This window comes from Falco biarmicus, chromosome 12, assembly GCF_023638135.1.
Source record: "Falco biarmicus isolate bFalBia1 chromosome 12, bFalBia1.pri, whole genome shotgun sequence".
Taxonomy (NCBI): Eukaryota; Metazoa; Chordata; class Aves; order Falconiformes; family Falconidae; genus Falco; species Falco biarmicus.
The window spans coordinates 6,559,846-6,576,611 of record NC_079299.1 but is presented as its reverse complement, the minus strand read 5'-3'; the positions used below and the strand labels follow the sequence as shown (position 1 = coordinate 6,576,611).

The 16,766-nt window shown below is 38.1% G+C and overlaps 1 protein-coding gene across 10 annotated transcripts in view; it reads right to left on the bottom strand.

Annotated features, from left to right (window-relative positions):
• Positions 1 to 16,766, bottom strand: part of ENAH (ENAH actin regulator) — a 99,484-nt gene that overhangs the window by 20,353 nt on the left and 62,365 nt on the right. For all 10 annotated transcript variants that reach the window (XM_056357117.1, XM_056357122.1, XM_056357123.1 and 7 more), the window contains exon 5: positions 1,135 to 1,454. In XM_056357117.1, the coding sequence (XP_056213092.1) occupies positions 1,135 to 1,454 (320 nt within the window). The remainder of the gene's footprint in view (positions 1 to 1,134; positions 1,455 to 16,766) is intronic.

The window sequence follows — 16,766 nt, the reverse complement described above, 5'->3', positions numbered from 1 at the left end:
CAAACAAAATGTATAAATGTAGACTATAGTTAGTACCAGAGGATTAGGCACAAGTGAAAATACTGTTAGGAAAGTTTTACATATTATCCACAGCTGCTTTAAAATTTTAACAACTATTTTTGTGCCAACATTTGAATTTACAAGTACGTTCTGCAGTAAGTTTTCTCAAACCCCATCTCTGAGATGGATTAGATATAGCGTTGATTAATCAGACTTTTATCAGCTTTTATCTTCTTGTTTGGTTGCAAACTGCAAGCAAGTGTAGTGATCTTAACATTTGTTTCAACTCCATGAAAAAAACCTCATACCATAGGCAGCAAATATCATCTTTCTCTTCCCCAGAAAAAGCTCCATCGCAAACTTCAAAGTACTGGGAATAAAAAGACCAAAAATCCTCTGCTCTAAAATGACTAGCTCTTACATAGTATTCCTTGACTTTTACCATGACCTGACTTACATAAATTGAGTTTGTTATTACAGAACAACCAAGTGCTTGACTAATGTTCCATGGTATTACCAAAATGAGAAAGCTTTCAGTTATCACTGGACACATTTCCGCAGGCAGTGCATTATCTTACCTACAAATACATACAATACATTTCACTGAAATGTTACTACAATGATAAATTAAGCAAGACTTCATACTGAAAGGCATTTCTCGCACTATTACTTTGCCTTATATAGTTACATACCTTCTACATGCACACACTCCACCTGATATGTTTAGGTTGCAGCTTTTCCCCCCAAACTGCGTAATTAGAATACATCTTGTTCAATAGAGCAAACAATGATATGACATTTAGAAATTTTAACTCATCATACTTTAACCAATGTTGGACGTGCCCAATACGATTCAAGTTCTTCAAGCAATGGAGTGAGCAAGTAGTGCCAAAAAAATTATTTCAGAGTTAATGAAAAATAATGACAGGAAAGTCAAAGCTCTAGGGACTTCTTGCCATTAAAAAAAAAAAAAAAAAAAAAAAAAGAAAGAAAAAGCAGCAATTCCAGAAGCCTGCAATACTGACTGTTGTTACACAACTGTACTCACTACCCTTTGTTGCTTCTCCCACTCCATCACCCAAACACATAAAGAGTAGTCTGGTACTTGAATACACTCGGTTTTGAAATTCTTACCAGCATTTGCAATTCTTCTCTCTCTCTCCCATTCCAATTGTTCCCTTTCCAACTGTTCTTGCCGTTCTCTTTCTTGCCTTTCCCGTTCAAGTCGTTCAAGTCTTTCTCGATCCTGCCTCTCCTTCTCTTGTCTCTCCCTTTCTAGGCGCTCTTGCCGTTCCCTTTCTTGCCGTTCTCTCTCCAGTTGCTCCTGTTCTAGGCGCTCTCTTTCAAGTCTTTCCCTTTCTAGCCTCTCTCTCTCCAGCCTCTCCCGTTCCATTCTTTCACGATCCAGCCTTTCCCGTTCCAGCTCCTTTTGCCTCTGTTGCTCTTGCAACTGTCTACAATCGTGAAAAAAGGAAAAAGACTAAGCTGCAAAGTGAAAACCAGAAATATCAAGCAACCGTTAGAGGACAAGAAGAGAAACTAATCAACAATCTGCACCAGCAAGAACAAAAGCACAGCATTTGTACCTACAAAAAACTCTTAACTCTACATGTCATTTTTCTGAGCTGGATAATAGTTTTATTATGTTTACAGTAAAAAGAATCATATATCCAATTTCCTCTTAACTAATTTAACGTTCTGAGACAGCTTTCAAGAGGTAAGAATAGAAAGCTGCTGTTGATAACTTACTGACTGATACAATCTTCCCAGTTCAGGATATGGAGTTACATTAGTTCTTTGCATGGTATTTTATACTCAAGGCAGCGAATAAAAGTACAGTGAAATAACAGTAACACAAATACTCATTGAAAAAGACCATCCTCAAACAAATTACATTTTTTGGATAAACTAGAGTCAGCTAGTATTTATTCAAATTTTACAGAAGCATCAAAAGGTACACATGTCCCTCTCCACCTGCATAATACTACATGCACATATAACTTAACTGGCATCAAGATGGGAACACCCTGATGGCAGGAGAAAACAGGACAGGTCAGAAAAAAAAAACAGGGGGCAGCAGCCAAGGAAACAGTGCAGGGAGCTGAAGAGTTTCCATCTCATGGGAGTCTTTGCAAAGGAAAGCAAAGAGGAGGAAGATGTGGAAAGGAGGAAAACAAGTAAAAGCCAGGCAAAGAAAATATAAAGAACTTCTAAGAGTAAGAAGGAATCATGCAAAATTTGCTGCCAAAGCCACTAGGCTGGCTGAAAGGACAGACTTTCCTGCTATAATACAGTGGGAAAGGCTGTAAACAACCCTTTTGCTTTTATTCCTCAACTTGGTTTCTATTTTCTTTAGTTTTGGGGTTTCTTTTAAGTTGTATTTAGAAAAAGAAACATGTTTCTAAGTTGGCTAAAATACATTTTTTGATTATTCAAAGCTTTTTTATCTCTTTGGGGAACTCACTACTAACACAAAAATCAGCACATCCTCCTCAAAGCGGTGGCCAGTATGTTCCTGTCAGTACATTTCACTGAAAATGCAGTTAGTTATCATCCTGTTTGAATTCTGATTTTCAAAAAAACCCCATGACATTTAAAAAGGAAAACTAGTATATGAAGTGCACAGCCATTTTTTTTCCTGTCAAGCTTCACATGCAAACCGAAGATAGCTTCTCAACAAATACAAAGCACAGCCAGCTTTTAACTATAAAGCAAAAAGGAGACCTAAATTTTGACATCCTAAGGCACGAGGTATGTGTTTTCTATAGACTGCCACTGGGCAATCTTATTTGAAAAGGTCACAGGTAATTCTATACTATATGCTTAGAGCCATATAAATCTGAAGTCTGAAAATGAAGGGAATCAGCTATTTCACTCCCATTCGCATCCAGAAAATAGTGGCAGAACTGGAAACTCCAGCCCATGCAATGTTACTACTGAAGTCCATCCTCTTTCAGGCCAATGTTTTTCCTTTATGAAAAAAAAAAAAAACCAACCCAGTACTGGTAAGATACTGAAATTTCATAATTGCTATAAGCAATTAAGCTCTGGTTATATACAGCAAAAGGACTTTTTCCTACTGAACTTCTTACCCAGTATCCCCAGAAGCAGCAAATTAATTCTGCTCCTGCATCAGTTCTCCCTTCAGTTCCTGCTCTCCCATATAAAAAAGCTGTAATGACAGTCACTAAGCAATCAGGGCTGCAACTCAGCTTGCTATATGTTTGGGGTTTTAGCTTCTGAAGTCCACCAAAAAGTCTGGTAATTGACTGATACATATTTGGAATCAGTAGAAGATTTCTACAAAGTATCAAGAGAATACAATAAAACCCACAAAAATTTAAGCCCCAAAAGAGATATTAAAAAGATCTTTGGTATTACATTTTTGCTTGCTCTGTGTTATACAAAATTAGTTTTGTGTTCTTTTTCCCTCAGATAAAATCTATTATTAGAGGAAAGCAGTGTTTCATCATGGTTAACTTCAGCTTGGTCATCTTAGGCTCTTTTTTTGTAAAGGAGAGGTGGATGCACATATGTTTGTAGCTAAAAGGCCATTCAGAACAAAAGTCAACATTTACAGACCCCAAAGCAGCTTTCTGTTGTTCGTTCTTTTTCATTCATATGCCAGTAATGCACATATTCTACCTAGAAATGTACACGCTATTGATCCTAAAACTAGAGTGTAGATAAGGCATTTGAGGTTATAAACATTTCGTGTTATATTTAGTTTATAAAACAAGAAAGTATCAATTCACTGGGTTTAACAACACATGAAGCAGCTGCCAGATATTTAAATTTTCTTTTTCTTAAGTTCTTCACTTCTTTACAGAAATAGAACCTCAATATAGGTCACTTCTAGCGTAAGAGCAGCGTCACCAAAGCAGTTCTGCAATAAGCCATACCAAAAGCTGTGCCATTTCATATCTTCATAAGCAACCTGGAAAAGAAACAGCAAGGTGCTCTTGACTAAGCTCCTTAATACTAAGTTATTTAGGATTGCAAGGATGAGATGGCAGACTATGAAGAAGTACTGATGGATCTTCTAATTCCAAGTAACTAGGCAATAAAAAAATCCAACTGAGATATAACTGAAGTGATGTAGGGGAGAGAGGAAAATCTGCTGAATTCATAGATGAAATGCTGGACTTCAAGTGGACTACTGACTCAGGAGTGAGCTATTAGGGTTATGACAGTCTATGACAACATTCATTCACTGACGTGTTCTGTTCAAAAACATAATCCAGATGCTACACATTAGGAGGGATTACAGAACAGTATAGGAAATACCATCACCTTGTTTCACAAACCCCATATTCTCTGTTCCCAGCTCAAAATGGGGAAAATAGCAGAACTGAAAAGGTTCAAAGAGCAGCAATGCTATGAACAAATGTACCAAACACTTTCCGTTAAAAAAAAAACAAACTAAAGAAGCTGGAATTCTGCATTCTGGACAAGGCAACTGGAGGTCTATAAAATTCTGAGTGATGAGGACATCCTAACACAACAGGTGGGAAGAAAGATTTGGTGCAACTAATGACAGCAAAGCTCAAAACAAAAGAACACCTCTGCGCATCAAGCAGATGAGCTATGGAACGCCTTGCCAAAGCGATTCAAAAGAAAAGCAGCAAAAAGCCCCCAGCAGAAAAACAAAACAATAACAAACCAACCCCAAAACACAAAAAAGCAAATCATGGGAGCTCATTTAGAAGACAGAAATTGCATCATGCACAAGAAGCCATTGAACCAAAAATGCCCAGAGGATGGGAGAGTAGCAGAAGGAAGTATTTCAGGTGTTTGCCCTGGCCCAGAAGAGTTTTACCTAAAGCTCTTCTAACTATTGAGAGGCGTTAAGTGCACATATGTCTATACATATGTATGACATACAGGGGGAATTGGGGGTGGGAGTGTACATAAATATATACTCTCTATATATGGCATGTAATTACCTGCAATTTTAGCTAAAGCCCAAGATGTATACTGCCCTAATTTCACAGCTGGAACAGGCTACGTTTTCTTCTCAGTAGCTCGAACAGTGCTGTGTTCTGGATTTAGTGTGACAATAACGTTGATAACACACTGATGTTTTTAGTTGTTGCTAAGTAGTGCTTACTCTAAATCAAAGACTCTTCAAGTTTCCCATCCCTGCCAGTGAGCAGACGCACAAGCAGCCGGGAGGGAGCAGAGCCAGGACAGCTGACCCGAACTAGCCAGAGGGATATTCCACACCATAGAGCATCGCGCTCAGTGTATAAACTGGGGGGAGTTGGCCGGGGGCTGCTGACCACTGCACAGGGACGGGCTGGGCATCGGTCAGCGGGTGGCGAGCGACTGTACTGTGCATCACTTGTTTGGTCTCTTCCTGCCCCCCCCCCCCCTTTCACCACAACTACTGGTATTATTATATTTTATTGCAATTATTTAATTGTTCTTAACTCAACCCATGGGTTTTATCTGTTTCCAATTCTCCTCCCCGTTGCACTGCGGGGGGTGGGACAGGATGGTGAGCAAGCAGCTGCATGGTACTTAGTTACCAGTTGAGGTTAAACCATGACATATGCCTAAATCAAACTGTTTGCTTGGGACTTCCCAGTTCTCCTAATATGTGTCAATAAATATGTGAGACTTTTGGAGGGTTTTCTCCTCCTCCAAGACCCACAGAGACACACAATACCCACCTGTCATAACAAAATGTACCTAAGTGTTTGTATGCTTTAAATTTAATCTGAAGCAAAAAATACTTCAGTCAATCAACATAAACTGTATTGGCCACCTGCTAAGACACAGATAAAAGACTGTAGTGAGATAACCACTTTAACCTACACAGGGCCTGAATTAAAAAAGTTCTCATTACTAAATAAATATCAAGTGACTCAGTATTTAACGTTGTATTTTTGTAAATGAACCCTCATTTTCTATTTCTTAAGGAAATAAAGGAACAAAACCAGAATTTTTTGATACGTGCAAATAAAAACTATGAACAAGTTGAGCACTTTGCTTACAATGCAAACGCTCTACCAAGAGAGGGCAGCAAAATACCTTCCAAACATTTATACGAAATCTCCATGCAGTAAGATACAGGAGATTAAATACACCACTGCCGAGAATAATTTTAAGCTTATTCTCATTATATATTGCTGAAGCATCCCTTTGTCAACAAGGAAAAGCAAACAAACCCAAACAAAACCCACACAACCACAACCCACTACATTTTTACAGTCATTTTAACAATCCTTTCCAATAGAAAGCCAAAAGTGACACAGGTCAAAAGATCAGTATGCCCATAACACAATCGAGTTGCTTTAACACAACTTAATGAGCAAGGATGAATTTTGTAAACTAAGAAAGAACTACAGCTTAACAAGTGTTAGAGCTGTAGCTTAAAAAAGATTGAGAACTTAATGTGTTTATCAAAAAAAGGATAAATTTTTTTTTGCAATAAATCCCTCTGGTTTTGTTTAGTTAGCATTAGATAATGTGATTTTATTTTAAAATTTTGTTAGAGATCAAAATTATATTATGCAAAAGCATTAGTAGATTAAGAAGAGTCATTACACATCAATTAAAGCATGTTCTAAAGCATGGGAATGTTCAAGACCATTGTGAAAGCAATACATGAAAATCTTTCTGCCTTAGAAAGCCCAGTACATAAGAGTCAACTTTTGAAAGAGCTAGACATACTGAAAATGCCCCAGAAAGCTGGCTTATAGTGAAATGCTCATTATGTTAAAGCAAAGTGAGTCTAATTATTTTAAAAGTATGGATTACTAGAATTTAAGAGTTAATTTACATTGAACAGCTGAGACTGCTATAAAACTGTACAGCACGTCAGTCATACTCAAGGCAGTAAGACATGGGTTTAGACTCAAAGAGTCAACTTCAGAATAGCTGCTAGCTTTATCACATATCCTATTAGTGAAACCTTCTGGATTTTAATTTGTTTCATGCTAAAAGTATTTTAGGAAATTTCTTTTGAGTGTTTTGGGTGTGTGTGTGGGTTCAATACTGCAACAAAAATATTGCAATTTAATACTGCAGCTTTTAAAATTATTTCCCCTCCTGCCCTTACACTTTTGTGCAGTTAAGAAGGTATGAGGAGGTATTGTCAGAGGATGAAGAAAGAATCATATTTGTAATACTAACTTGTGACTTAACTATCAGCATTAATCCTGCAGTTTTTTGAGCAGCCAAGAATCAGGAGCATGACCACATTCTTGGAAATAACACAAGAAGAAAAAAAAATATGAGCAGAGTTAAGTACACACTGTTGCATCCCTGCTGAAAAAAAAAAACAACCACCAAACCACGCTCTGTGAGTGAAATGTTTAGAATTTCTCATACATGACGACAAGAAACCAGATTTGCAGTTAATTTTCCCAGGTACACACAAAGCCTTCCTAGTTTGTTCTGAATCAGATCATAAAAGGGTGTAACAATTCAAGAGTGCTACTGTCTCAGCTCTTGATGTTACATGAAATGAGCCAATACCACAGGTAGAGAGAGATCATTTTCTATTATGCCTCTAGCAAGTTACACCACTACGTTCAACAACTAGTGTTGTTGGCCAGCCAGGCAACAAGGAAGCCATCCCAAATTAATACTATCCATTCCCTTTAGATCTGTTGTTTTGGAGGTGGGAGGCAAATGGGAAGAAATAGGCGGTTGTTTTAGCTTCTGCTCTTGGAGGTGAATGACTGACAGAGATCCTCTGGTTGCTAAAGACACAGTTAATCTGAAGAACTGAAACCTCAAAAAATTCTCTTAAAATATGGCCATTACTACATGGGCTGAAGGGAAAACAAAGATCTCAACTAGGTCAAGAAACTTCAATGTTTACTGGTAAAACAATATTCTGTCAGAGCAGGCATAGCAGCCAGAGATAACCTGTCCTTTTCTGGAGCACTTATTCACATTTAAGCCTGTACCTTGGTCGTCTGCAGAAGTTACTGCAAGTGTCTCTGTAGAAAGACTGTCATTCCACCAGAGAAAGTATGCCTCAGCATTAAGCAGCTCTCAGTGTCAAAAAACAGAGTGCTGTGACAAGGGCACCAAGAGAAAAAAACCCTGAAAGTTAACAAATTCATTGCTGAAACGGTCTGCAAAAGCAAATAGCTGTCTGCTCTGGCAGGTCACCTTGTTTCCCCAAGTGAAGATTCTCAGTACATTCACATAAATCTTCAGAATTCTAACACTGACTTGCTTTTCTCTTGGATGTGAGATCAAGCCATTAATTTTTTTCCTGAAAAGATGATAGGAAACCGCACCAAGACGACCATATATCAACTGAATAACAGAATTCAGCCACAAACCCAAAAGGCTTCTTGTCATGAAGCCAGATACATTAAAGATGGAGGTATTTCCATGATCAGTACAGACAAAAGCATCTATGTGTCATATCCAAATTCAACAGGCACTGAGCTGATAGACATTCCAAGACGAACAGAAACTCGTTTGAAGTATTTAACTTTAAAACTCACTGTAGAAGACAAAGATGCAAGACAAAGCCTGCAGAAAAAGTACCTTGAGGAACAGACCTGACTGAAGTAATTACTGCATTGATCAGCTGCAGGCAGATAATACATAGTATCTGACAGCTGTTAGTCTTCATTTATGAACACACCAATGTCATATTCCGTTCTTTCTTGGCTGAAAAACTTAAGTGTCAAAGCAGGGCATCGAATCACTCAAAGATCAATAGGAATATTAACCTTGTTTTGTCTGCTCAAAGATACACCATCACAAAGGAAGGAGAAAAAAAATCACTAATGAGTATATTGAAAGAGGAACCAAAAAACATCACTTGAGCCACTAAAAAAATAACATGGAATTAAAAATCACAAAAGAGATTCTCTTGAGGGGAGATTTTCAGGTCTGTCTCTCACATGGTGTTCTTGGCTTTTTTTGAAAAATAGTTTCTTGCTTATGCTGTTACCTATTCTAAAACAAACAGTAGTGGGATGGTGGAAGACAGACAAAAGGATGACACCCAAAAGGCAACACAAAGGTTGCTAGACTGCTGCTAGCTTAAAGTGTTACAGTAATATATTTTGCACTAACTATTCTGCAAGTTACCATTATGACATTCTGTATAAGAAACCAAATGTGATGATACGAAAGTATTCAACAACGTCTGCATCTTTCATTCTGTGCATCACTTTTTTTAAAAATAAAATTAAGTTTTATAACCCAGCACAAAGAAGAAATCTAGGAATAACGCTACCGTGTCAAAGATCTGAAGGTAAGTGTATAATAGCAACTATAATTACATCTGGATTCATCAATCCAAACCAATGGAGTTGTTCAAACTGTGTTGTTGGTCTGGCTATTAAACTTACGCTTACCAATTAAATAAATATTAAAAGTAAGTTCACACATTAAAATACAGTCACCAGTTTTTAAAGTTGCATTGCAACAAGTAGCGCTATGAGAAAATGCCTGTAGTATTCCAGTCCTGGTGCCTCAGTCTGCCTAGGCTTTCAGGGCTGCCCTGAGCACTTGCACCACTCTTCCATGCCCCAGCATGTGGGCACAGATAGCATTATCTAATCCAACAGTCACTACTCACTAGAATACATCTCACATGACGGCTCTCCTCCTCCCACCACTGAGTCACTGCAACAAACAGAGCAGCTGGCTGCAAACAGGCTACACAATGTGTAGCTGAGCTAGAGGCACCAGCACCAGATGCAGGGTGACCTCAGCTCCATCTGAAGCACGTTGTCGTCTACAGAAGAGCAGCTACCTTGTGACTGCAAGGAATGGCACGCACTCCACGGGCATCAATTTAACTAAATACAGTCAACCTACTTTATCACTGTCAAAACTGTTTATGGGAGGGGAAAAAAAACCCCAAAACTGAAAAGTGCTATAACATGCTGTTTTGAACTCAGCTGCCAGTTGGAGTTTAATGCCTTAATCCTCTCTGATCATCTTCTGCACAAGTTCAGAAAAGGAAAAGGTGCGTGTGCTATGGCACCTCAAATTTTCAGGAGCTTATCTGAATAATAAAAACTGAATATCAATGTCAAACTTGCTCTTCCATCTCTAATATTAAATATTTATTCATCATTCAAAAATTCAGCCTTTACCACAGAGCTCATTCTCTTGTATGGTCAAGTATATCTACTGAATACGTAACCAAAGGGCCTACACATTAATACTTATGTACCATGGAATGAACAGACACCACCCCCACCCCCCACCCCTCAAAGTTCTTGATTCAGTTACAAAGAGAAAACAATCTAAATAATGTCAATACAGGTTGCAAATTTCCATCAAACACAGGCAGCCTCCATTGAGACCGAGAATCTTAATGAATAAAAAGTACACTTGATTCACATAACCTCATAACAACATAACTTCAGCAGAAGTGATCAATAATTAACCTGTTCATATCTTCCTAAGTGCTCTCAGTTGCATGAACTTCACTTTGCATCATCTAAACTGAATTCTTGCTATATGCTCTTACTAAAACTCTCACCAAGTTAGCTTTGGGTTTTTTCAAGTGCTAGATGGTCCCAACAGCTTCTACCTGAGCATACTGTACCTCGTTTCAGAGAAACCCAGACAAGAGCTAGTCAACTTGATAAAATGAGCAAGAAACAGACACTTTGAAGATCTGCAAAAGTTCAAAAGGCAAGAGGTTTGTGAAGTGAGTTTATGTATATGCTCTGGCACTGACAATTACTTCCAGCTTCAACAGAGGTGGCCCTCCAGTTCTTTACGCAGTAGTGAAAGGTGAGACTATTTCAAATAATGTCTTTTTAAAAAATTTGTATCAAAGAACACGTTACAGCTAATTTAATGCAAAATTAGAACGGCATTTAACTGATTACATGTACCACGCTTTTGAAACACTAAGCAAATTAGTCATACTAGCCATTTCCCATGGTATAACACTTCCACTGTCAATTTGCTTTTCCCCGTAATCTAGTATTAAGACATCCTGAACACCAGTATTTGGTCTACAGGTTGATGGCTTTTCCCCTGAAGATGCTTAAAACCAGGACACCTGCTACCTATTATTTCTCATTCCATTTTGGTCATCAAAATCTGCAACATCATTCAACTCCCCCGTTCTCCTTCGTATGCATGTATCTCAACTTGCATCAGCAGCAAGGACTTGCTTTGTTCAGCAAAACACCAAATAAAATTTGATTGTTCCCAGCCCCACTGACGCAGGAGGAACCGCCTGCTCTTATGCTCTTCACACATCCACAGCAATCTCTTCCCTTCCACCCTAACTAGGAAATTCCCTCTTGGTATCTGTCAAATGCTTTACTAAAGCCCAGGAATACCACATAAACAGCCTTTCTGCTTTGGCAAAAAAAAAAAATAATCTAGGTACAGTTTACTGTGCTATGTTTTACCTGGTTAATTACTCTTTCCTTCAAAAGTAGTCTAAATCTTTTCACATTACCAAAATCAAACTAACAGGCTCTCATTTCCTTGATTGAAAGGGATTTAAGGTCTAACAAGCTTTTCTAAGTTCAACCTGCATTAGTTGAAAATAAAAAGCTAAAAGAACAAGGTATCAAGCAAAAACTAGTAACCAGTCACCATGATAAAGACATGAAGAGGCAATCATAAACCTAAAGGTTATTAGATACAGCAGTTCTAACAAAGGGATCTATTAGTGCTCTTTGATCAAATCTCATCAAGCCTAGTTTTCCTCACCTTGATCTTTTCAATATATTATGTAAACTAACAGAACACTGGAACTTTTCTGGCAGATGGCAGATTGCAGGCAGTCATACGTGCACATAAAATTTTAGAAAAAAAGTAAGAATTTCAGTAGCAGAAAACACTAGTTTCATTGGCAACTCCCTCTCCATGGTATATTCCAGTGAGTGCGGTCAGGACAGAACTAATTTCATAAAAGCGCACCACAATAACCAGAAACCTGGAAAACTGTAGAAATGTTTCTAATCCAAATTTCGTGTGTTGCATTAAACAGAAAAAAACCCCACAGAAATGAAATTTTGCAGAAAGGTTAAGATTTCAAAGCAATTTTGCCAATGTAATCAAGGCTGCTTAACGGAAGAGTGCTCTTCCCAGCCTGCTAAACATGTCACTGTTACCCAGCATCTGCCGGCACCCATTACCTCTCCATAAAGCCAGTTATTAACCCTCTGAAAGCTCGACTTGACAAAACTAAGGAAAACTTTACTGTGAATGGGAAGAAACTCTGAATGGAAAGAAAAGGAGAGGCACTTAAAAAAAAAAAAGGTCATTATTATACCAGAACTTTGTTTTCCAGAAACTATGAGGTCAAGTAAAAAAACCACTAAGTCTTTAGAATGAGACAAACAACACTGACTGATGGGTCTTTTTGCTTCTGGCTCCCCGTGTCTCCTGTTCTAGTATGCAATGCAGATGCTAGAAACATCCAAGAGGCTGCAGGCTGTCCCACGAAACTACCTCAGCAAGCTCAACTTCAAAAGTTTACACTGATCTAACTTTGATCTGCTGGAAACCCTTAGCTTAGGCATTAAAAAACCCCTTTGATTCCATCTAAACCACGTCTCTGGGATGAGACCTTCATGCAGATTTTGTAACACAGCACACAAAACAATCAATATGACCGTATTCTACTGAGCACTTTTACATCCTAAACCAAAAAGCCAACTGCTGTACCATATTTACAGGCGTATCTCTAGATACAGACTAGAACTGTTTGCTTAGTTATAATCAATCCACATGCTTTCAAAGAAACCCTGCTTCCTCAAAATAAACTGTTGGATTAACGGCACAATTTCAAAAGCAAAGGAAAACTGGAAACATTACATCTGGCCACTAACTATGGAAAGGTCGCAGGCTGTGGGAGGTCGGTAGAAACCAGGCTACCAGGGACAGAAAGTCACGGGCAAACGTTCCTTCCTTTAAATTACTGTAGCTACATTGCTACTGAATTGTGTGATGCAGGGTTTTTTTCTGTCAGTTTTTCCACACATTTTCAAAAACAGTTCAGGAATTATGTATGTAATAATTACTGATTGGGGGGGGGGGGGGGGGGGAATATGGTTTATTGTACCATAGCTAAAAAATTAAATTAGCCAAATCTCAGAAAAAATACTTTTACTCTGTGAAATAAAAAGCATTCCTGCTTAAATAACTGCGTAACTCCTACCCTTGTCAGCCTCTGAATTTGCACTATCTAAAACTAAGAAGCCTTCCAAAAGATACAATGAAAACCACACCGTATCAATACTACTTTCTAGCACAGTCACACACCAAGTTTTCTTTAATGGTATCATCCCAATCCACGAAATAAACCACAAGTGTAAGCAAACTTGAAATATTTAACAATTACAAACCCCCCTAATATTCCACCTGCATTTTGCAAACTTCTAACACTCTCGAGTACTTACGACAGAAGTCTGTCAAGTTTTGGTCCGCTACGTCCATGAAGGACAACAGGTGGCTTGTATACCTTCATTATTCTTTACAATCTATATGCTTTCTCTGTTTCTGGTGTTCTTGGTCTCTTTATTTATAAAGCAGTGTTGATTTTGAAGTTATTTATAAACATTAACTCATTAAATTCCCAAGTGTCATATTAGATACCAACTCAGTGACTCATATTTCTGGCAATATATTTGTCATGGCTGCAAGAGAAGGTAAATTTACATGCACGAGTAGTACACACAGGCATGCCATGAACTAATCTTATATTTAAAAATGGTATTTGACATTAAGTAACTGAAGTTAACAAATACATATGTCAAATGAAGTTGGCTCATTATCAAACAATCAGTGGAATTTATAAACACTGCCTGACTACCGCTCTGACAAAATGAAAAATAATCCATATAACAAAAAAATCCCTTCATTTTTGAGAATTGGAAATGGAAGCTGAAGTGTTTCTAAGCTTGTTATTACTGTACTTAAAATGAGTGCAAGTTAAGGAAAATTACAGTTATCTTCAAGTACTCACTGAGAAGGAAAGCATATACCATGTGTTAAGGTTTCTCGAGACAGCAACAAAGTTACCAATTCACCAGAAAAAATTATTTCATTGATCACCACCTGTGTGATCTTGGCTCCTAAAAACCTCAGTGTTTCAGACTGTACATCTGGTCCTAGTGATTTTACAGATTGTTTCACTGCACAGTAAACGATGCAAATATTCAAGTAACAAGCTCTGCAGCAAAATAAAAGAGGAGTATTACTACTTTAGCACTTTTACACAAAATGTAAGGCATCTAAATCCTTTCTAAAATAGAGAAAAATCTCTAAACCAAAATAGTACACTTTAGTTGGCAATGATTTGATTTATTTCTTTAGTTCCCCATCTTCCCAAGATTCTTGAACACTGATTATAAAAGCGAAAGAAAACATCAGATCTCTCTTTAACATATCATTCTTCACCAGTCACTCCTTTGGTGAAACACTTCAGAAGAAACATTTCCATTTGTGCCTAGGAAAGCCCTGAAGCTACAAGCCACATAATTTACCTTTGAAATCAGTCCTGCTTTGAGCAAAGGGTTGGACTAGATGACCTCCATAGAGTGCCTTTTTCAACTTTGGTTTTTATGTAAACACATTTTTCTCAGGCTTAGAATAATTTTTTTTAAAAAAATAAATTTCCTGAACTTTAAGTGGCAGTCTGTCAAACATTACTGAATCCAGGTACACCTAAGGGGAGGGCTATGAGACCAGCACTTCAAGACAACTATTACCAAGCCACATCTTACACAAAACCCCCACCCCGGAGACACATTTCATGGGCAGACTCAGCAAAGCCTGCCTTTCCACCGATCCGTTACAGGCCCCGTGTTCCTTCCTACACAGTAACATTTATTCCCTTCTTTTGCATTCCCTGTAGTCTTACCGTTCCCCACAGCATTCAGTTCTGCCCACACTGCCTTTACCCTTTAGTGAGAGTGGAAATGTCACTTGTAGATGTATTAGTGGTAATATATTCCTAAGCCTTTTCTTCCCAACTATTTACTTACTCTCTACATTATGGTATTAAGACTATCGTTATTACAGTCTGAGAACTGAAAGACAGTTACTACAGAAGAGAAGTTCTGGCTTGAAGTTAATTGAACTGTATTATAACCATACAGTTACAGTAGTAAAGAGACCAGAGACGCATTTGTGAAACGTTTTAACGGAATTACATGTTCTTCTTAGGCTTAATGACACAACAGAAATAGTCTTTCCACAGACAATCTGGCTAGCAACATGAGTAAACAACTCATTCCAGTTCGCTGTCCTTTTGTAGGGGAAAAACAAACTAAAACCAGGACCAGGCTTCGAAGAGGGCGTTACGTTAGATGAAAACAAGCGGAGCAGACTGATCAAAGGAGAAAGTGAAATTATAAGAATGCCAATATGCCCTCTACACACAAAAATTTCAAGAGACTTGCAGAGCACTTAATACAGGGCAGCACTTTTTTCTGAAGCGACTTCTACCTACAATGCTTCTCTGAAAAGTATTTCAGCATTCTAAGTTTCAATTAATGCAGGCTTCTAAAGGAACAGATGGGAAATAAACATATTAAAAGCCACTACTGTGGAACAGAAAAAATATCAAAAGAAAAAAGCTTTTTAAAAGTCTGTCAAAAGAAGTGACATAAAAGACCTTTATCATGACGGCAGACTTGCACATAAACACATCAAACAGGCAGATTTGTAATGAGCTTCTTGCTATTTGTTTTTAAACAAGGGAACCTTCAAATAAAGTGATCCCTGCTCAGATTTAAGAACACACTGCAGAAAAGAGATGGACAAATACGATCAATTTTTATGCCAAATCTTTGTTCAATATGTATTACTAGTTTGTCAGATCTATGAGTTATCCCAACATTAGCAATCTGGTTCTGCTCACCTCTGCATAAAGGAACTAAATGCAAAATAGAGAAAATGTCAGTCCCAACTAGATCCAATGTATTAAAATATTTTTTTCAGTTACCACTGAAAGCTATTAAATGCATATACACCATCAATCTGGACCACTTTCTATTTATTCAAGGAGCCTGTTCCCTGCATCTGTACTGCATGTGACCTAAATCACTCCCAGCATCCCTGCTGAAAGGGAACAGCTAATCTCCTTGGGAGTATTTTGATGGTAAAATAATCCAGGATTGCACCACTGGCAGCATACTTGAAACAGCCCAAGGTCTTGCTGTTTTCACTTAACCCAGTCTGATGGTGCTATCCTAGAAGACTTTGCCATCTCACGTACCCATATCCCAGACACTCAGCCTACAGCAGTAACTCATACCGCCACACAACAAAAGCAGGAATACAGCAACTAGAAAGTTTGTCCTCAGAACCCGGGCACATAATCGATATGTAGCAATAGAAACTGAAAAACCTCACGTGTTAAAAATGCTATGGGTCAGAAAAATATCCCACAGGGCATGGGACAGAGTACAGTGGCTTCACATTGAAGGGAACAGCTTAGCTTGGAGGAACGCCACTGGTCAGGAGAACATGGACTACTCCCTGAGGGCAGCACAGATACAATTAGTATTGCTACAGCTGAAAGTTAAACTACTGAACGTTCCATAAATTTATACACTAAAGGCAGAAAATTAAGGTTTCATTGCTAAAGAACTAATAGAGTACAAAGGTGGACAAGCTTTTCAATACAGTATTTTGATCTAGTGCGTCCACATTCAGGAAGAAAAACTGTCCTTCTCCATGATGATTTAATTCTCTACTTCTAAAGGTTAAAACTTCCTCCCTTCCTTGCTGCTTTCATAAGCATGTGTCAAAAACTGAAGACACAACAGCCACTGGAAAATTAATTAGTCTGG